Source organism: Haliotis asinina, chromosome 13 (genome assembly GCF_037392515.1).
Source record: "Haliotis asinina isolate JCU_RB_2024 chromosome 13, JCU_Hal_asi_v2, whole genome shotgun sequence".
NCBI lineage: Eukaryota > Metazoa > Mollusca > Gastropoda > Lepetellida > Haliotidae > Haliotis > Haliotis asinina.
In genome coordinates, this window is record NC_090292.1 from 52596824 (window position 1) to 52618780 (window position 21957).

The window sequence follows — 21957 nt, forward strand, 5'->3', positions numbered from 1 at the left end:
CGGGTCGGCGTGACAAGCGAACGCTTTAGCCACTAGGCTATCACAATGCCTTTTGTTTGTACTTGAAGAGCACCTGTTGACCGAACTTCTTTAAAGAACTTGTCATCCATAATAGCGTCTTGTATTAACTCTGGAGGAGAGTTTCATAACGTTGACCTCAATAGTGAAAGAAAGTACTTATCAAACTATCATCACTGTCTTTTACGAAGTTAAAGTATGTTTTGTGAAGTTTTACGAGGTTAAAGTAAGGGTAGTACTGCTGCAGGAACAGCCTTGATGGCGAGAAGAACTTTTGGGGTTGTATAAAGCATGGAAACTCAACATATTTTGTGTAGATGTAATAGTGGCAATATGCAGAACAGTGTTTGGATTACTGAGTACCTGGCACTGGAGAGTCATCACAGTATTCTCATGTAGTTATCCGCCATGTTAGTTGTTATGACGTCACGTGTGCGCACACCACTGGTATGCGTAGCGTGTGGTTGGTTCCCCGAGTTGGCGTTGCACCAACACCTGAGTCGTGCTATATAAAAAAAAACGTTTAGTCGGCGGCGGGGCAGTCGTCTTCCTAGCTGCGTTCTGCACAGTACACTGGAATAATGAAGATCTCAGTCTTTGTCTTTGTTCTTGTGGTGTTTGATGTACTTGGTGTACAGGCTGGTCGCAGTGGCCCAAACTTGGTTGATCGCGTGGCAGTGATTGAGGAGGAATGTAGAACGTGGAAAATCGCAACAGTTCAAGCTAAGACCAAACAGAGTACCTTGGCTAGACGTATGAGACTGGCGTTCGCTGAGATTAACAGCCTTAAAACCAGTCTTCAAAATACAAAGACACACCTGAAAATAACAACTCAAGACCTGCGACATGTTCGACAGGAAAGAGACATTTACATGAACAGTCTAGGAAAATTACGAGGCGAGATGATCGAAAACGTCCGTGCACTGCAGCTGAATCTGACCATTGAAGATCTCCTTGCTACAAAACAACAAATCACAGCTCTTACCGAGGACTTGATAACACTGAATATCACTTGTTGTGGGATGAGAAAAGAAGCTAAAGAGATTGATGGTAATGAGAGTTCGCTGACAACATCGTCCCTGTCGCAGGGGGCGTTCACGACTGTGACAACGACATATCCACGAGCTACAGCAGGTGAGGCTTTTAGCAGAGATTTGTGGCTTGGGTAAAATATTGATATTCCATCCCATAGATATGCGAACAACATAAGTATTTAGTTATGATTTATCCAATGTTCTTACAATCATACTGCAGACTTACCGAGTATGTGGCTTCTGCTTTTGAAACAATATGTTGGAGGTAAACTTTCTGCGCCTTTATGGAAACCATTCATTTCCGAATATGACAGTTTTAAACTGCCCATATTTCAAATGCTTATTAACCAATAGTTTGTGAACACAAAAGGTATGCCATTACAGGGCATTTTAAAATACTGGTCACAACATGTCAGTACAGGTTTTATTATGCTTGTGCACATATTGTTGGTAGGACATATATTTTATTGGGTATGTCTGTTGGGTATTGTAGATACGTGAAATGAGGGGTTTATTGTGCATTTGATCATAATGCGAAAGGGACATGTCACTGGTGCATGTCCTGCACTGAGTTTGTTGGAAATGCAGCCAAGCAAGGGCTTACATGGCATATGAACGTTGAGTTCAGAGGTGACGCCAAATCAGGGCTTGCAATGTCTGTGGACATATGATTTCTAGATTTCCATGTGTGTGTTGCTCTCCTTGTTGTAGATGCTGTGTATCATGTCCTTGTAAACGCTGATAGGAACGACGCCGAAACGTCGAAACTATCTCAATAAGAATATGTCTGTCCATAAAAAAATGATCCTCTTCATTTGTCACTTCTTGTGCCTGTAACCAACTGGGACACTTGCCACTTCTTGTGCCTGTCACCAACCGGGGCATTGTCACTTTTCTGGCCCTGGTGACTACATCGGATAGTAATTCTACCATATTTCACACTGATGTTGTAGGCGTATAGCCTTTGAATTTTGAATTTCAACTCTGACGTGTTCGTACTGAATTATCACTGTACCGCTATATTTTAACTTGCTTTGAATAAACTTGCACAATCCCCACTTGACAAGAAGACCTGAGCCTTCAGAGCAGACCTGTGCAGCACAGCTGCAACACTTTTTATGTATAAGATATTATGACCTGACAACGGAAGCAATCTGAGTGTGGCAGAAATCTGAACTTCAAATTGAAGGAAACCCTACATCAGATTATGTCCTTGGTTGTCTGTGAATGCCAACATTTTAGAATGTCCTAGTAGAACTTAGTTTAGGATTATCCTAGTGGGAGGAGGTTACCCGGGGAAATTAGGTGTTCAACTAATTTCACTAATAAGCAGCGTGATTGCAGAGGTATGTTTGTCGGGAATCTAATGGAATTAATCACCACGCTATAACTATTGGGTGATGCAGTGGTAAATGCTGTGCACAGATAGCCAGTACGAACACAAACCCATGTTTTACCTTCATTTATTTTCAATATAAACAATAATCATGACATGACTGACCACGACCATGATATTCTGAAAAGGCGGACAACTTATGGCTACTGTAGCTGAACAAAAATGCAATATATACTGGCTATATTTACACCGTTTGTCGAGGAGAAATGTAACCCACGGTTCAATATAACCATACAAGACTGTTACAGACATTTTGGCCAAGTAGAGAAAACAAGTCATTGCTTTCTTGATCGTTCTGTATGTCGCAGGTGCATAGCGAATGTACACTCGCACATAAATAGAACATACATGATAACCAGAGCGCACTGTTTCCTGGTATGTACTTCACACCTAGCCCCAGTAATGAAGAGACCTTCGCCTAAAAGAATTTTCCTAATGTGTACAACAATAATGACGTATGGCGTCACTACCATTGACCTGTTTCTTACAAAATAGCTTCACAGACAAGACTACACATGCTTTTGCGAGGAGTCTTGTCTTCATTCAGGAAACGTTTGTACAAAAATATGAGATATAAGTCATCAGAATGATTCCGACTGTTTGGGTATTTTTATACATTTCATCGTTTTCATTGTAAGTTAGATAAGAAGTCAGAAATGCTGATAATTACCGTTGTCTCTCTGGGTCATTTTGCGTCAGTCATGTCGTCACGCTGGACGGAAAATTTGATGATGTCTTTTGAGTTTAACATATGTCATATTTGGGATTACACTTTCTTAGAAAAGTACAAATGCTATTGTTTTGGGGTTTTTTTTAGTCCCATACGGGATTCGAACCTGCACCCTCGAAATCAGGCACCTAATCGGCAGATGCCTAGCCCGCTCAGCAGTCGCGACATGGTTGTCGTATTAGAATTTGTACTTTACATTATTACATCACACATGCATGACTTTACTCAGTCATTGTACATATTAGCTATCAAATGTTGATTAAAATAAATAAATGCATAAACATATCTTCAAAAATACTTGTGGGGTTAAATTCGAATGTATGTCATACAAATGATATTAAACACATCAAACAGACATAACACAAAGTTTTCTTTAAGAACCGTTTCATGGAAATCAGAATACAAAGCGTACAAATTTAGGTAATATATGGTCTGTGATGGGAAATATTTTGTCAACATACTGTCACCAAAACCAAATTTAAAATCAAAATGGATTCAGAGGAGTGAGGAAGGGCTACTCAAAACGCAATTTATAGATTTCTAACTAACTGATACATCTGGAATTTCTCCAATTGTTAGGGACGTGTAATCATCACAAACTGGCGAGAAAGACCTTCCAGGGATCGATTTAGTAGTCGTTGATTGGAGGTGTATCTCCGATATTGTCTTTCATTGAGATTTTAATGCGGCAATGTTTAAAGAATTACCGAAATAACATATGGGTTGATAACATATACAAAGAATTTTCATAGATGCTACGACACCCGAGACTTGCAGATAGTTGAATTTGCACTGCCTCGGCTTTTGTCGTAGGAAATGCCGTGACAGCATACCGATTTTTCATGGTATTTTCAGTCTTCATTTATATCGTGTCAGTTCTCACTGCACTCGGAAATTAAAAAGATCTTTTTCTAAACTAAAAATCAAAGCAAAACGTGTAAGTTAATGGCTTTTCGTCGTAAACGAGAGTTTATTTTTTCGGTGGCCAGGGCAACGCGTAAGCATGGTTCTGTGGGTACATGTAGCTAGTTGTCGACATTGAGTCGGGAACCAGACCAGAAGCAAGAAGATGGATATCATTTCAAAAAGAGAGTTATTGTCAGAAAGTGATTATGTGACTTTCGAATTTCAAGCAGATACGAAGCCTAATCCATTTTCGTTCTTGACAGGTCGATAATTACATACACCCGCCACAAGCATGTGTTTCTGATACAACCACGTGCTGTCCGTGTTTGAGTGTTCCTTGTCAGCTAGACTGGTTCCCATGCCCTATTCCGCGCTGCGCTATCGCTGCACTACTTGTGTAGCCACCTTGCTGAGCGTAGCATAGGCAGAGTACCAGTCTACTTGCCAGCTGCCTTATCTCGCAGATGTTGCGAGTCCCTGTGATGACAGTAAACTTACAAGAACAACCGGCGCATTCGTCTTCTCTTCAGTTATCGCCCTTCGCTATAAAAAGATCAAGCGCTCACTGATGCATTTGCCGCAGTTAACAATGAAATATACAAGATCCAATTGGTATCTCAATACCGGCCTTCGCCAAACGTGATTTTGTAAAAACTAACAAAGATGGCGGAAAGCACGCGTCGCATTCGTGTAAGTGTATTTTCGAAAACATCTGAACCGATTCAGGGTTCATCGGCAACGGCAGTAGTGATCTGATGGAGATCTGACATCAGTGATCATTATTATGCTATTCTTTTTAAAAAATTCAACACACCCAGTAATTATCCGGTTTTGACTTTTAAAAACAGCAAAGAACGCTGCAAATCGCGATGTGGTACTGTATCACAGGGCGATATTTGCGATGAAGCTTATTTTGAAAGGTAATTTTAATCACTTTAGCTTTGTCTGAGATAATAGTGAATGGTATCACGAAACTGGAAATTACCCACAGAAACCGAAACTGTGAATTATATTTGTGTGTTGATGTATTTAGAATTTTATTAGAATTCAACGTGAGGGTTGAAGTGGAAGGACATATATGTCCCTGTGACATGCAGGGAGTTGTGTCTACACGTAGCACAACATACATTACAAGCGCTAGCAGGGTGCACTGTATCTGGGCATCTCTATTTCACAACTAGACTGAGTTGAGGAATATCTGTCTACACGTAGCACAACGTACATTATAAGCAGGGTGCACTGTATCTGGGCATCTCTATTTCACAACTAGACTGAGTTGAGGAATATCTGTCTACACGTAGCACAACATACATTATAAGCAGGGTGCACGGTATCTGGGTATCTCTATTTCACACCTAGACTGAGTTGGGGTGAGTGAGTGAGTGAGTTAATATTTAACGTCACATCGGCAATATTGCAGCCATATCGTGACGAGAACGATTAATTATAAAAATACAAATGAATTACGAGCACGGACATTGCAAAACCCTGTCAGCGAAGGACAGTAAAACTGACTAGAATATCACAGAATAGAATATAAAACTAGTGAATAAACCTAAAACAATATATCAAAGAGGACAGTACAATATAAAAATGAGCTATAGGTTGCCAACAACTGAAGGTAGATCACCATACTAAGGACCATGGGGACTTACAGTACATTTGCTTCCTTCATGGACCCTAGCTGGATTTACATCATCGCTTCAGCTGTTAGCAATTTAGACAAATCTAGCCATAAAGTAAAAACACACTTATTCTACGATTAAAAGGCTGGAAAACTTAAATTTACTTCAAATGTTTCTGGACTTACGTAGCCTCTCAGGAGGACAATTGTTTTACGGTACTTCAACCCCCTTTGAGGGTACAGCCACTAACGATTTGAGTTGCAAATTTAATCTTCCAATTTTAAAATATTTATCTATTTACAGTTCAGTTAACAAATTTAGTTCCCTTAAAAATGCAATAATTAAATGAGGACTAACACTGTTAAAAAGATCCTTCATAGTTTGTGAATTAAAATACTGACCCCTTGTGATGGAATACTCAACACAGTCAAGCAAGATATGCTTGACTGTGATTTTTTCATCACAAGGGATGCAGAACGGAGGATCCTCACTTTTCAAAAGGTATGCATGTGTATATCTGGTGTGGCCAATACGACATCGCCGCATAATGACCTCTTCAAATCTGGACTGACAACCCAAGTAGGTGTAACCAATGTAGGGTTTTATTGCATGTAATTTATTTATACCCACTTGGGTGTCCCACTTCTTTTGCATCAGATCACGTATATAAGATCTAATAGTAGGTTTAAAATCTGAGTACGGAATACGAAGTGGTGTCACAGACTTGTTGAGTGCCGCCTTGGCAGCAAGATCGGCCATCACATTCCCAGAAATGCCTACATGGCTGGGTAACCAACAGAAGACGATGTCGTATTGGCCAGTGGCAAGATCATTATACAGTTCAATAATTTCTATTAAAAGTGGATGTTTACAAGAAATATTTTTAATAGCCTGAAGGCAAGAAAGAGAGTCGGAATAGATTATATACTGTTTACGTTTCGGGTGTCTTTCAATATATTTAAGAGCTGTTAATATGGCGTTAGCTTCTGCTGTAAAAATAGAACTATTATCTGGTAATCGAGAAGATATTGTTCTGGATCCAATGACAGTGGCACAAGCAACTGCGCCACCGTCCTTGGACCCATCTGTAAATAAGGATTTGTAATTGTTATATGTATGTTTCAATTGATTATATTCTTGTTTATATTGTAATTCATTCGTTTCTGATTTTTTAAATGATGTTAAAGTTAGGTCAACCTGTGGCCTAACCAACTGCCAAGGGGGAGAGGAAAGAAGACGGAAAGGAGCTACGTTGTCCAGCTCAATACCAGCAGCAGCAAAAAAAGGCTTTTTTCTGAGCCCAAGAGGTGGAACAAGTGAAGACTTTTTGTTAAACAAATCCTCATAAGGGGGATCGAAAACACAGTTATAGGCAGGGTTAGATTCATTAGAATATAATTTGGTAATATATTGTAAAGACAACTTTAAACGTCGTTGTGAAAGTGATGGTTCATCGGCCTCAACATATAGACTGTCAACAGGAGAAGTTCTGAAGGACCCAAGACAAAGTCTTAGACCCTGGTGATGGACTGAATCTAACAGTTTTAGGTTGCTTTTGCAGGCTCCACCATACACAACAGAACCGTAATTAAGTTTCGAAAGAACCAGTGATCGATACAGGTGTAGGAGGGTAGATTGATCCCCTCCCCACTTAGAATTGGAAACAACTTTTAATAGATCCAGTGCCTTCCAGCATTTATTCCTGAGGTACTTAATGTGTGGAAGAAAAGTTAAATGGGAATCGAATATTATACCCAAGAACTTGGCCTCCTTGGCAACTTTGATGGGACTGCTATTTAAAAACAGTTCTGGGTCCTTATGTTGCTTATACTTTCTACAGAAGTGCAGACAATTAGTTTTGGATGGAGAAAATTTAAATCCATTTTCGAGACACCATTTATTTATTTTGTTTAAACACAACTGCATTTGGCGTTCAATACTATACATATTTTTACCGCGACATGAAATATTAAAATCATCCACGAAAAGTGATCCATCTATGGAATCATTTAAAACCTTGGACAATCTTAATCTAAATGCTGAAGAGTGTAACAGACAAAATACTGCCTTGTGGAACACCCTGATCCTGATTATAATGATCAGACAGGGTTGAACCCACTCTGATTTGAAATTGTCTGTCTTGTAAAAAGTTGCATATAAATTGAGGCAAACGGCCTCGCAATCCAAAGTCATATAAATCTTTTAAAATACCATATTTCCAAGTAGTGTCATACGCGTTTTCGAGATCAAAAAAGATAGACACAGCATGTTGTTTATTAATAAGTGCGTTTTTAACAAATGATTCTAAACGCACTAAGTGATCGACAGTACTTCTGTTTTTACGGAAACCACATTGTATATCTGTTATAAGGTTATTAGTTTCCAAGTACCAAACTAGTCGATTATTTATCATGCGTTCCATGGTTTTGCAAACACAGCTAGTTAAAGAAATAGGTCGATAATTAGAAGGATCGGTAAGATCACGTCCAGGTTTAGCAATTGGAACAATTATAGCATCACGCCATGAAGAAGGAAATTCCCCGGATGTCCAAATACTATCAAAGATATTTAAAAGTGTCTCTAAACACGATTCTGGTAAGTGCTTCAGGAGCTGATAATGTACGTAATCAGCACCTGTAGCAGTATCGTGAGCTTGGTCAAGAGCTTTATGAAGCTCTGAAATAGAAAACAATTCATTATAGTCTTCCCCATTATCCGTGTCGAAATTAAGAGGTTTCTTTTCTTGTTGCAGTTGATATTTTTGAAATTGGGGTTCATAGTTAGAGGAGGAAGAGTGTTTAGCTAAAGTTTCGCCTAATTTATTGGCAATATCTGAAGTATCTGTTAATATTTCGTTTCCATTTTTAAGGTGGTGGATGCCAGGTTTAGAGCCTTTACCTTTGATTTTTTGTACCATATTCCACACCTTGGACATGGGCGTGCGTGAATTGATTTTTGACACATAATTCTGCCAAGATTGACGTTTACTTTGTTTAAAAGTACGCCGAGCTTTCGCATTTAAGATCTTAAATTTATTGAGATTATGGACCATGGGATGGCGACGGAAATAGTGTTCAGCCTTTTTCCGTGCCTTTCTTGCTTGTTTGCAGTTGTTATCAAACCATGGTTTTCGTATGTGAGGAACAGCAGAGGACTTAGGTATACATACATCAGCAATTATATTTAGTTCATCCGAAAAACGTTCGATGGGATCAGGAATGCCAATGAAAAGTTCGGGTTTCAATTTATTAGTGCAAAGAGTTTCATATAAATGCCAGTCAGCTTTTTGGAAATTCCATCGTGATGACGGAGGGACATCAGTTGGGGACACAGGTTGCAATATAGTTGGGAAGTGGTCACTTCCACAGAGGTCACCGTGGACTGACCATGTGAATTCATTCAACAAAGTTTAATCTGTGAGAGACAGGTCTAAACATGAATATGTACCTGTACCAGGATGTAGGTAAGTTTCTGATTCATCATTAAAGATGCACAGGTCGTTATCAGATATGAATTCTTGAATCACTTTTCCTTTTTGATTAATATTTGAACTACCCCATAACGGATTATGTCCATTTAGGTCACCCATTATGATAAACGGTTTAGGAAGCTGGTCGTATAACTGTTGAAGTTCAAGTTTCTGCATATTTGAAGAGGGAGGAAGGTATAGAGAACAAAGTGTGAAGGCAATTTGCAGTGTAAGACGAACTGCTACAGCTTGCAGGTTTGTTGTCAGGGGAATAGGACTGTGAAGAACACCCTGTCGTACGAGAATTGAAGCTCCACCAGTAGCTCTATCACCTGGTGGGGAAAATGAATGAAAAGAATTATAACGTCTGAGATCACATTTATATGTTTGTTTTAGGTATGTCTCCTGTAAACAAATAGCTGATGGACTTAGATCTGCTGTTAATAATTGCAGTTCATGGAAATTATGTTTAAGGCCTCTGCAGTTCCATTGAAGAAGATTGGAATGGCTCATGGTGGTTCTATCGGTGAACGCTCACGTGACCGCGAGGAGTAGTCACTAGAACTACTACTCCGTTCTGAAGAAGGAGCAAAATACATCTCAAGAGGGTCAAAAAAGTTGTGTAGATCTACTGATGATGATTCATTAGGACTAGGAATCTTGGTTTTAATTTTCTTGAGTTGTTTTTTTCTTTTGTTTGGACACTTCAACCGATGATTTTGTTGAAGCTTTTGTTTCAGGAACAGGTGTAGAGTGAGATGCACATTCTTCACAGTCTGGACCCGTGAAGGTCCCGGGGTAGAATAGGCCTTCAGCAACCCATGCTTGCCATAAAAGGTGACTATGCTTGTCGTAAGAGGCGACTAACGGGATCGGGTGGTCAGACTAGCTGACTTGGTTGACACATGTCATCGGTTCCCCATTGCGCAGATCGATGCTCATGTTGTTGATCACTGGATTGTCTGGTCCAGACTCGATTATTTACAGACCGTCGTCATATAGCTGGAATATTGCTAAGTGCGACGTAAAACTAAACTCACTCACTCACTCACTCTTCACAGTCTGAAACACTCGTCTGGCTGATCGATGATTGAATTGAAAGTTTTGGGTTTTCCGATTTGGCCCAAGTCAGATCAGTCTGACATGCAATCGAGTTAGTGGAGATAGAGCGGGACACGGCTGCTGCATATGTTTGCGTTGAGTGAGGTAATCGGCCAGCAACTACCTTTTTCGCTTATTGAAATGAAATGTTGTTTTGACATTTAACTGTCAACACATCCTTTTCATATATCCAGGAAGGGCAAATTTTGGATGATGCGTCATGTTGACCCTTACAGTTTACACAGTGGAGGTCCGCTGTACAACCAGAGCTGTCATGACTCCCTCCACAACGATAACACACAGCCGGACGATTGCATGATTTGGAACCATGTCCAAATTTCTGACAGTTGTAACACCGGAGTGGATTTGGGATATACACCTCCACCCCGATGTTAAAATAGCCTGCTTTTATGGATCTAGGGACAGATGACAAAGAAAATGTAAGCAGATAGGTATTTGTTGGGACAGTTACTTCTCCATCTCTTCTCGAAAATCGTTTAACTGATGTGACGTGCTGTCCTTTAAGTTATGTTAGTATTTCATCCTCTGTCATTTCTGCTAAGCAACGTGCTCTATCACGAATGATCCCCCGACTGGAATTTAACGTTCTATGCACAGAGACAGTAACTTCAGTGTTTGCAAAAAGTGAACATTTCAAAAGATTGGTTGCTTGCTGCTGTCGTGCGCACTCCACTAAAAGAGCACCACTCCGGAGGCGTGAAACATTTGATACCTCGCCACAAATACCTTCAATTGCTTTGGATATTGCAAAAGGGTTTATTTTCAAGGGGAGTCCACTTTTAGATTCTACAACAAGAAATCTTGCCCAAGAATTTGAAGTCTGTGGAAGAGAAATATCATCATCAGAAGACAACATCGCAGCCTCCAAACGTCTCTTTTTCTCATTTCGGTTAGAACCAGAATAATTGTGAGCCATGATTATGTGAAAGAGATTCGGCAGCCCTGCTCCCCACCCACCATGGAGTGTCAACAAGGACAGTGTCTAACCGCATCGGATCTCCAGCATGCAAACACCAGGGATACAGGAATGCTATACTCCAACGAATATGACATGAATAGTTATACCTGTTTACTAAGTTTATCGTCAGGCTGGTTCTGTCCATAACAAATAACTTAGAACGTATAGAACACAGTGGTCAACATCACCAGATTGGCCCATGAGCCACCGCCTTCTGGCACAGGACTCTAGGCAATTTAACATCAGGAATAATTGTAATTTCAAAAAACCAAGACCAAAAATATATTAAAATTGTGCAATACTACTCACTATGCACAGGGCCTGGCATGACCAGCCGATTGGTAGAACCGGGCCCATTCTACCACCCGTCTAGGTGAAGTCAGGGCCAAAGTGGTGTGTTGAGCAACAGGAACACGGTTCCAGGAACCTATTGCCCTCAACCACCAGGATCCCCTCCTCCACCGACACAGGGCCGCAACCCACGGCAAACGGGTTGGTGGACCAATATGCCCCCGGGTCCACAACGGGGGTGTTGGCGAGCTCTTGGCGTTACCCAGCACCCACCACGAGGAGGTGGCTCGCCACGGGTGCCACTGAGTTGGGGAATGTCTATCTACACGTAGCACAACATACATTATAAGCAGGGTGCACGGTATCTGGGTATCTCTATTTCACACCTAGATTGAGTTGGGGAATGTCTGTCTACACGTAGCACAACGTACATTATAAGCAGAGTGCACTGTATCTGGGTATCTCTATTTCACACCTAGATTGAGTTGGAGAACGTTTGTCTACACGTAGCACAACATACATTATAAGCAGGGTGCACGGTATCTGGGTATCTCTATTTCACACCTAGATTGAGTTGGGGAATGTCTGTCTACACGTAGCACAACGTACATTATAAGCAGGATGCACTGTATCTGGGCATCTCTATTTCACACCTAGATTGAGTTGGAGAACGTTTGTCTACACGTAGCACAACATACATTATAAGCAGGGTGCACGGTATCTGGGTATCTCTATTTCACACCTAGATTGAGTTGGGGAATGTCTGTCTACACGTAGCACAACGTACATTATAAGCAGGGTGCACTGTATCTGGGTATCTCTATTTCACAACTAGACTGAGTTGAGGAATGTCTATCTACACGTAGCACAACATACATTATAAGCAGGGTGCACGGTATCTGGGTATCTCCATTTCACACCTAGACTGAGTTGGAGAACGTTTGTCTACACGTAGGACAACATACATTATAAGCAGGGTGCACGGTATCTGGGTATCTCTATTTCACACCTAGACTGAGTTGGAGAACGTTTGTCTACACGCAACAAAACATACATTATAAGCAGGATGCACGGTATCTGGGTATCTCTATTTCACACCTAGACTGAGTCGGGGAATGCCTGTCTATACCTAACGCAACAGGCTCAGAAAACAGTAGTTTGTCTTTCAAAGTTATATTTAGTGGTATTAGATCAATGCACGTAACTCAATGTCCTTTTTTGGCAGAGTGATCGCAGCTTTGTACACCTAAGCCCTTGATGTCTACTACTATCCAGGTATGACCTATTTTGAAAGGGGACTTTTATATTTTCAAAGAAATAAATAAGGAATTAAGCGATACAAACAGTCAGTGAATTAGTACAACCTAGGGAAGTATGGGATATGCTTATATACAATTGATGTCCATGCCATACCAAAGATAACGCGAACTGTTTTGTAACATGCTACTGTCAGTAAACTAAATCAAAACTAGAGAGCAAACATAAGACGATTGGAAGTATTTACATAAAGAGGTGTTGATCAGTCCAAGCAGACGAGCGCCAAACGTTGTCGTGCTCCCAGCCTAACACGTCACAATGACGTCATAGCTCGCAACTCTGCTTCGTGGCGTCGCCAGTCAAAGCATTTCTTAACTAGCAGTGAGGTGTCGCTCGTGTTAGGACGCACGTCATTGGTGGGTATGTTCTCAGTTTGTGATTTTAAACTGACTTATGAAACTAGATGAAATAGTGTAAATGTATATTGTATGACTGCTGTAAAGCAGTATGAATGTTGTAGGAGCCAAGTGTTTGCTTCACACAATGTTTACACCCAGACCTGTGTTTAGCTTGTCACCAACGGGGGACGATGGAAGGTCTGGGGAAACATAACAAGGCAGCGTTTCACCTGAGTGAGTGAGTTAGTATTTAACGTCACATCGGCAGTATTGCAGCCATATCGTGACGAGAACGATTAATTATAAAAATACAAATGAATTACTAGCACGGACATTGTAAAACCCTGTAAACGAAGGACAGTAAAACTGACTAGAATATCACAGAATAGAATATAAAACTAGTGAATAGACCTAAAACAATGTATCTATAGAGGACAGTACAATATAAAAATTAGCTATAGGTTGCCAACAACTGAAGGTAGATCACCATACTAAGGACCATGGGGACTTACAGTACATTTGCTTCCTTCATGGACCCTAGTTGGATTTACATCATCCCTTCAGCTGTTAGCAATTTAGACAAATCTAGCCATAAAGTAAAAACACACTTATTCTACGATTAAAAGCTGGAAAACTGAAATTTACGTCAAATGTCTTTGGACTTATGTACCCTCTCAGGAGGACAATTATTTTACGGTACTTCAACCCCCTTTGAGGGTACAGCCACTAACGATTTGAGTTACTAATTTAATCTTCCAATTTTAAAATATTTATCTATTTACAGTTCGGTTAACAAATTTAATTCCCTTAAAAATGCAATAATTAAATGAGGACTAACACTGTTAAAAAGATCCTTCATAGTATGTGAATTAAAATACTGATCCCTTGTGATGGAATACTCAACACAGTCAAGCAAGATATGCTTAACTGTGATTCTTTCATCACAAGGGATGCAGAACGGAGGATCCTCACCTTTCAAAAGGTATTCATGTGTATATCTGGTGTGGCCAATACGACATCGCCGCATGATGACCTCTTCACATCTGGACTGACAACCCAAGTAGGTGTAACCAATATAGGGTTTTATTGCATGTAATTTATTTATGCCCACTTGGGTGTCCCACTTCTTCTGCATCAGATCACGGATGTAAGTTCTAATGCTGGCTTTATAATCAGTGTATGTAATATGAAGTGGTGTCACAGATTTGTTGAGTGCTGCCTTGGCAGCAAGATCGGCCATTGAGTTACCGGAAATACCTACGTGGCTGGGTAACCAACAAAAGACGATGTCGCATTGGCCAGTGGCAAGATTATTATACAATTCAATAATTTCTATTAAAAGTGGGTGTTTACAAGAAATATTTTTAATAGCCTGAAGGCAAGAAAGAGAGTCGGAATAGATTATATATTGTTTACGTTTAGGGTGTCTTTGAATATATTTAAGAGCTGTTAGTATGGCCTTAGCTTCAGCTGTAAAAATAGAACTGTTATCTGGTAATCGAGAAGATATTGTTCTGGATCCAATGACCGTGGCACAAGCCACTGCGCCACCGTCCTTGGACCCATCTGTAAATAAGGATTTATAATTGCTATATTTATGTTTCAGTTGATTATATTCTTGTTTATACTGTAATTCATTCGTTTCTGATTTTTTAAAAGTCGTTAATGTTAGGTCAACTTGTGGCCTAACCAACTGCCAACGAGGAGAAGAAAGAAGACGGGAAGGAGCTATGTTTTCCAGCTCAATGCTGGCAGCAGAAATAAGTGGTTTTATTCTTAAACCAAGAGGCGGAACAAGAGAAGATTTCTTTTTGTATAAATCCTCATACAGGGGATTGAAAACACAGTTATATGCAGGGTTAGACTCATTTGAATATAGTTTTGTTACATACTGTAAAGCTAATTTTATACGTCGCTGCTCAAGAGATGGTTCGTCAGCCTCGACATACAGGCTGTCAACAGGTGAAGTTCTAAAGGAGCCACGACAAAGTCTTAGACCTTGATCGTGGACTGAATCTAATAGTTTTAAGTTGCTTTTGCAGGCTCCACCATAAACAATGGAGCCATAATCGAGTTTCAAACGCACGAGAGATCGATATAGATGGAGAAGGGTAGCTTGATCCCCTCCCCATTTAGAATTTGAAACCACTTTCAACAAGTCAAGTGCTTTCAGGCATTTAGTTTTAAGTGATTTAAGATGCAGTAAAAACGTTAAGTGTGAGTCAAAAATGAGACCCAAGAACTTAGCTTCCTTCACAACTTTAATTGGTGTGCCATCTAGAGATAGTTCAGGGTCTTTATGTGCTTTATATTTACGACAAAAATGTATACAATTAGTTTTCGATTTAGAAAATTTAAAGCCGTTTTCAAGACACCATTTATTAATCTTGTTTAAACATAACTGTAGTTGTCGTTCAATGGTATTCATATTTTTACCACGACAAGAAATATTAAAATCATCCACAAATAATGATCCATCAATTGAATCGTTTAAAACTTTTGATAAACTGTTTATCTTTATACTAAAAAGTGTGACTGACAAAATACTGCCTTGTGGAACACCCTGATCCTGATTGTAATGATCAGACAGGGTAGAACCCACGCGGACTTGAAATTGTCTGTTATTTAAAAATTTGCATATGAATTCAGGCAAACGACCTCGCAAACCGAAATCATGCAAATCTCTCAAAATGCCATATTTCCAGGTTGTGTCGTATGCCTTCTCGAGATCAAAAAAGATAGACACAGCGTGTTGTTTGTTAATTAGTGCGTTTTTAACAAATGAGTCTAAACGCACTAAGTGATCGACAGTACTTCTGTTTTTCCGGAAACCACATTGTATATCTGTGATAAGGTTATTAGTTTCCAAATACCAAAGAAGTCGATTATTTATCATGCGTTCCATGGTCTTGCAAACACAGCTTGTTAATGAAATCGGACGATAATTGGACGGATCCGTATGATCTCGTCCAGGTTTAGGTATTGGTACTACTATGGCGTCACGCCATGACGGAGGAAAGTTACCCGATGTCCAAATATCATCAAAAATATTTAGGAGAGTTTCTAGGCAGGATTCTGGTAAGTGCTTCAGGAGTTGATAATGTATGTTATCAGCTCCAGTAGCAGTGTCATGAGCCTGATCAAGAGCAGTATGGAGTTCATGAATAGAAAACGTTTCATTATAATCTTCCCCATTCTCAGAATTGAAATTAATAGTTTTCTTTTCTTGCTGTTTTTGATACTGCTGGAATTTAGGTAAATAATTAGAAGAGGAAGAGTGTTTAGCGAGGGTTTCGCCCAGTTTATTTGCGATATCTGATTTATCAGTAAGTAACTGATCTCCATGTTTAAGATGATGGACAGTAGATTTAGTGCCTTTACCTTTAATTTTTTGTACCATGTTCCATACCTTGGACATGGGTGTCCGAGAATTTATTTTAGATACATAATTTTGCCAAGATTGGCGTTTGTTCTGTTTAAAAGTACGACGTGCTTTAGCATTTAAACTTTTAAATTTATTTAAATTATGCACCATAGGATGGCGACGGAAATAATTTTCTGCCTTTTTCCTTGCCTTCCTAGCTTGTTTGCACTCATCGTTGAACCATGGTTTTCGAATATGTGGAACTGCAGAGGACGTTGGTATACACTCATCAGCTGTGGAATTCAATGCATCAGAAAAGCATTTAATAGCATCAGGAACGTCAATAAACCGTTCGGGTTTAAGTTTTTCAGCACACAGTGTTTCATATAAAGCCCAGTTAGCCTTTTCAAAATTCCGCCTTGATGATGGAGGAACATCAGATGGAGTTACAGACTTTAGGATAGTAGGAAAATGGTCACTTCCACAGAGGTCATCGTGGACTGACTATTCAAGTTCATTTAGTAGTTCTGAATTTGTAAGTGACAAGTCGAGAGCAGAATAAATTCCTGTACCAGGGTGTAATTATGTGTTTGAACCGTCATTATATAAGCATAAATCTTTATCTGAACAGAACTCTTCTAATAGTTTACCCTTAGTATTCGTAGTTGTACCGCCCCAGAGTGGGTTATGGCCATTCAAATCTCCCATAATAATACACGGTTTGGGGAGTTGATCATAGAGGGTTTGAAGGTCGGTCCTCTGAAGAGTTGTAGACGGTGACACATACAAAGAACATAATGTAAGGGTAACATGTAAAGTGAGTCGGACGGCAACTGCTTGAAGATTAGTAGTGAGTGTAATTGGGCTATGGATAACATTCTGTTTGACTAGGATTGAAGATCCTCCAGTGGCTCTGTCACCCGGAGGTGAGAAACAATTATAAGCATTGAAATGACGTAGTTCAAAAACATCTATCTGCTTTAAGTAAGTCTCCTGCAGACAGACTGCTGACGGCGTACAATCCTGGACCAATAACTGTAACTCATTTTAATTATGCCTTAGTCCTCTGCAATTCCACTGTACAATATTGTGAGAGTAAACTATCTTTTGGGGGGGGTTATTGGGGATCTACCCCGTATCTTTTTGGTGGGCGACAAGCTGTGTGCCCTAAAATGGACATTTTCGGACACGTCCATGTCCTCAAGTGATCCATATTTGTTGAAAAGTTTAATCTTATTTTCGGACCCTTTTGGGGCTCTGCCACTGTGTTTTTGGGAAGAATCCGGCTTATGTTTACCTTTGCCTTTAGCAGTTTGTTGCACGTTACACAACAATTGAGACCTTGTGGTAGACTGAGATAAAAAAAATTTGATCACGATCTGGCTCTGGCTGACTTTGAGACGTGCCAGGAAGTGGCTCAGCAGTTTGTGTAGATATTGCAGGTGCAAAAGTCTGTGGGGAATCAGTGTTCACCCACGTCAAATCTGTTTGACAGCCTGAAGTTGATCTGGTTGCTTTATTCGTCGCCTCAGATGATGTCTTAGTTTTTGAAGCATATGTTTCTGTTAATTCAGATCTCTGAACAAGCTGTTTTGCCCCTGAAAAACTAATATTTTGAGTAAATTTCAGTTTGTTGATCTCCATCTGCTGCTTCCATACTGGACACTCTTTTGAAAAAGAGGAATGGTCTCCTGAACAGTTAGTGCATTTCTTATAACTACTGTCACAATCTTCTGTTGTGTGTGTCTTCTCACCACAGTGAGCACACACAACAGACAATGTGCAAGTATTGACGCCATGCCCATACTTCTGACACTTGAAACATCTCAGTGGATTCGGAATATATGTTTCCACTTTGATATGACAGTAACCAGCCTTTATTGATTTAGGAGCAGTCGGAGTAGAGAAAGAAAACAAATAGGTGTTTGTTTGTTGGATCTCATTGTGTTTACGGGTAGTGAAACGTTTTACATACAACACACCTTGTTCCTTCATCTCTGAGGCAATATCAATTTCCAGCATATCAGCAAAAAGGCGGTCTCGGTCTCTCACTATGCCTTTGCTGGTGTTAAGCGTTCGGTGGGCAGAGACTGATACGGGAATGCCAACAAAAGATTTAGTTGACAGGAGGTTATTTGCCTGTTGTCTCTTACTACATTCAATAAGAAGTGAACCTGTACGCAAACGTCTAACATTTTAACATCTCCTGCTATGCCTTGTACGCCTTTTGAAACAGCAAAAGGGTTCAGCTTCAAGGGAGTTTTGTCAACAGTCTCAAGTACTATAAAACGTGGCCAATAGTCAATAGATGTGGACGGTCTTTGATCATTAACATCAGGATCCGTGTCAAGAGGACGTTTTTTCTTGGTCATAGCGGTTTCGGAAGCCATAGTTAGTGTTTTAAGGTTCATCATCCGAGCTCCCCACCCACCACGGAGTATCACAAGGACAATGCTAAAAACAAGTGGGTCTCCAACTTGCAGCACCAAGGATACTCGGATGATATACTCCAGCAGAAAAGTTATAAATAGCTAATCTACCAGATTGGCCCATGAGCCACCGCCCTCTGGCATAAGACTCTAGGCAAAGAGCAAAACATCACATTGCAAATCATTGACATCTGATATGTATAAATGTACCGAGTCCAAATGTAAAACATTTTCAAATTAAACGTACATGTTTAACGTACATGAGTGACGTACAAGTCCACACACAGGGCTTGGCGTGACCAGCCGATTGGTAGAATCGGGCCGATTCTACCACCCGTCTAGGTGAAGTAAGGGTCGAAGTGGTGTGTTGAGCAACAGGAACACGGTTCAGGCTCCTACTGCCCTCAACCACCAGACTACCATCCTCCACCGACACGGGACGCAACCCACGGCAAACAGGTTGCCCAATTCGGTTGCTCCTTGCAACCAGCAATGGGGTGCTATGGACCTAGTTGACCCGGGTCCACACGGGGGTTTGAACGGCTCTTTGCGTTACCCAGCACCCACCACGAGGAGGTGGCCGTTCACGGGTGCCCGTTTCACCTGATAAATTTGTTATATTTAATCAAATTATGTACTCTTGACCTGATGTAATTTACCTCTGCACGGGAGACTTTGTGAGATTATTTTAAATCTGTCCAGTCCAATATTTCATTTCAAATGTATTTTATGTTCTTTTACTCGGGGCTGCATTACATTGAAATACATCCCCGCTGTAGCACACGGCCAAACATATCTTTGCGCTCTTTGCGTTTTATCAGAAATTATGCATTTTATGAGAAATTCGATGGAAAGTAGATTATGGAAGGGCAATTATGCTTTATTTTCGTATTTCCCTAACCTGACCCAAACCATGAGGGTGAACTGACTGTTTCTTTACACCGCTCATGTTTATACTTTTCATTTCCTCAATTCTACTATATGAACAAAGAGGGGGTATCTGAGCGGTTATCATACAGTCAATGCACAATGGACAGTTTATTAAATTTACTGAATCAAACTGTGAAGATATACTTAGAGGAAGAAATATCGGTAAAATCAAACTATGTTTAATACCTCTGTTATAACTGATAACAGATTAGTTGGACTTTATCCATGCATAATAGTGAAAGGTAAAACATTTGTGGATAGCGGAAACCAGTAGTCATAATACTTTAACTATTTTTGTACTATGTAAAGTTTCCTGATTAAAATATTCCCTGTTTCAGCCTCGACTGACCCGACCCAGAAATCCACGGTTCCACCAGTTATTGTGATGACACAAGACTTACAGGGTAGGTGGGAAACCCAGCAGACAGGAAGCTCAGTTTTTTTATTCTCCCTGCATTTACCTCACTGATGCAAATGCTCGTGGCCATTTTGACTTGAGGGATGAATCTCACCCGGTATCATTGTCAATCACAGAATTTCAAACTGTAAAAAATAAAGATAGGATGTGTAACTTTCTTTCGTGTCATTAGGAGTTCTCTCACTCAAAATGAACGATATATGATTAACACATTATCCATAAGATATGTGTTTGGAATTTAATCGTACATAATATTGAAAGGCAAAACATAAATGCGTATGTGCTATGTATAGTCATCTGAACAACATGTTCCCTGTTTCAGCCTCCACGACTGACGCTAGTCAGGATCTGACACCGAGCCAGACGGTTCCACCGACACCGGTGACGACACAAGACTCTGATCACCACGGTAGGTTGGAAAACCCAGCAGCAACAGTTGTTGTGACACTGTCACCTTGTAAAGTTCAACAAACATCATCACTCTCAAGTCATACACGAAATAATGCTACAATTTCTGACTCAACAGAAAGTTGTGTCTTAAAAACACCATCGTTAATTCTAGAAACCACTTGTTGACATTCCCGTCATGTTGGATTGTTGTCAGCCATGATGGAATTTTTTAAATGATGTAGCAATGTCCGAGTCACGTGCCAACATGATGTAAACATTGTAGATGTGAGACAAAGATGGTGTACATAGTTTACTTTGTGTTACAGCGACTCCATCACCAGCAGCAGGCCACGACCTCTACAACGCCAGCATATTCGGTGACCTGGAGAGAGTGAAGCGGATCCTGGCAGCGGGTCACGTTGACATCAACTATAGCGGAGAGTACAGCTGGACACCGGTGATGATGGCAGCATGGAAGGGACACAGGGACGTGGTGGAGTTCCTGGTGGGCAGAGGGGCTGATGTGTCACTGATGGACGGGAACGGTAACAACGCCCTTCACTACGCCTGTGATGGTGGAGACCTGGAGACGGTGAAGCTGATCCTGGACCTGCACGGGGTGGACATCAACGCCAGGAACTACAACGGTTACACTGCGGCCGACATAGCGAGAAACTGGGGACATCAGCGAGTGTTGGACCTCCTGGTGTCACGTGGTGCACACTGAAGTCGGTGTTGGTGTAGACAGACAGAGCACATGTCGTTACTGACACCAACGTGGTGTGTGCCGCTCGCATAGCCGTGTGTGACGATTCAGGTGATTTGGGTTTTTTTCTTTTTGAATATAAATAAAAGTTGATGAATTTATTTTCAGACATTTTGTCATGTTTTGTGTTTGGAACCTCGCATGATCAGGTAAGAAAATTGTGAAGTGAGTGTTAACATAAACTGAGTGATTGTACGTAAACGTCGCCCGTCTGGACATAATTCTGTGTTAATTTTATTCTGAGAATCTCGCGAATTGTGAAACAGACAACAACAAACTGTTTGTTTACATGTCGCTTCACTCTGTGACCTCAGACTTACCCCAGGTTCACCCAGCTGACGTGGCGCCATTTGTACAGTGACGTCACACTGCTGATGACGTCACAGACATACAGAGGTGCTCGGCCGTCTTCTCAGACGCGCAATAGCGGCACACTGTCACACAACACAAGCAGTG

General features: G+C 40.6%; 1 protein-coding gene across 1 annotated transcript; it reads left to right on the forward strand.

The window, feature by feature from the left end:
* The first annotated feature begins 599 nt into the window (after nucleotides 1–599).
* LOC137259684 (ankyrin repeat domain-containing protein 50-like) lies at nucleotides 600–21462 on the forward strand. The gene is made up of 4 exons (XM_067797282.1): nucleotides 600–1152; nucleotides 20266–20331; nucleotides 20668–20754; nucleotides 21062–21462. The coding sequence occupies exons 1-4, from the start codon at nucleotides 600–602 to the stop codon at nucleotides 21460–21462; spliced, it is 1107 nt and encodes a 368-aa protein (XP_067653383.1).
* Nucleotides 21463–21957: the final 495 nt, after the last annotated feature.

Bases quoted from the DNA above. Each gene is read 5' to 3' on its own strand.
- LOC137259684 (XM_067797282.1), top strand. From the start codon at position 600: ATGAAGATCTCAGTCTTTGTCTTTGTTCTTGTGGTGTTTGATGTACTT. The intron at 1,153-20,265 runs GTGAGGCTTTTA...TCCCTGTTTCAG, and splicing joins ATATCCACGAGCTACAGCAG to CCTCGACTGACCCGACCCAG. The intron at 20,332-20,667 runs GTAGGTGGGAAA...TCCCTGTTTCAG, and splicing joins GATGACACAAGACTTACAGG to CCTCCACGACTGACGCTAGT.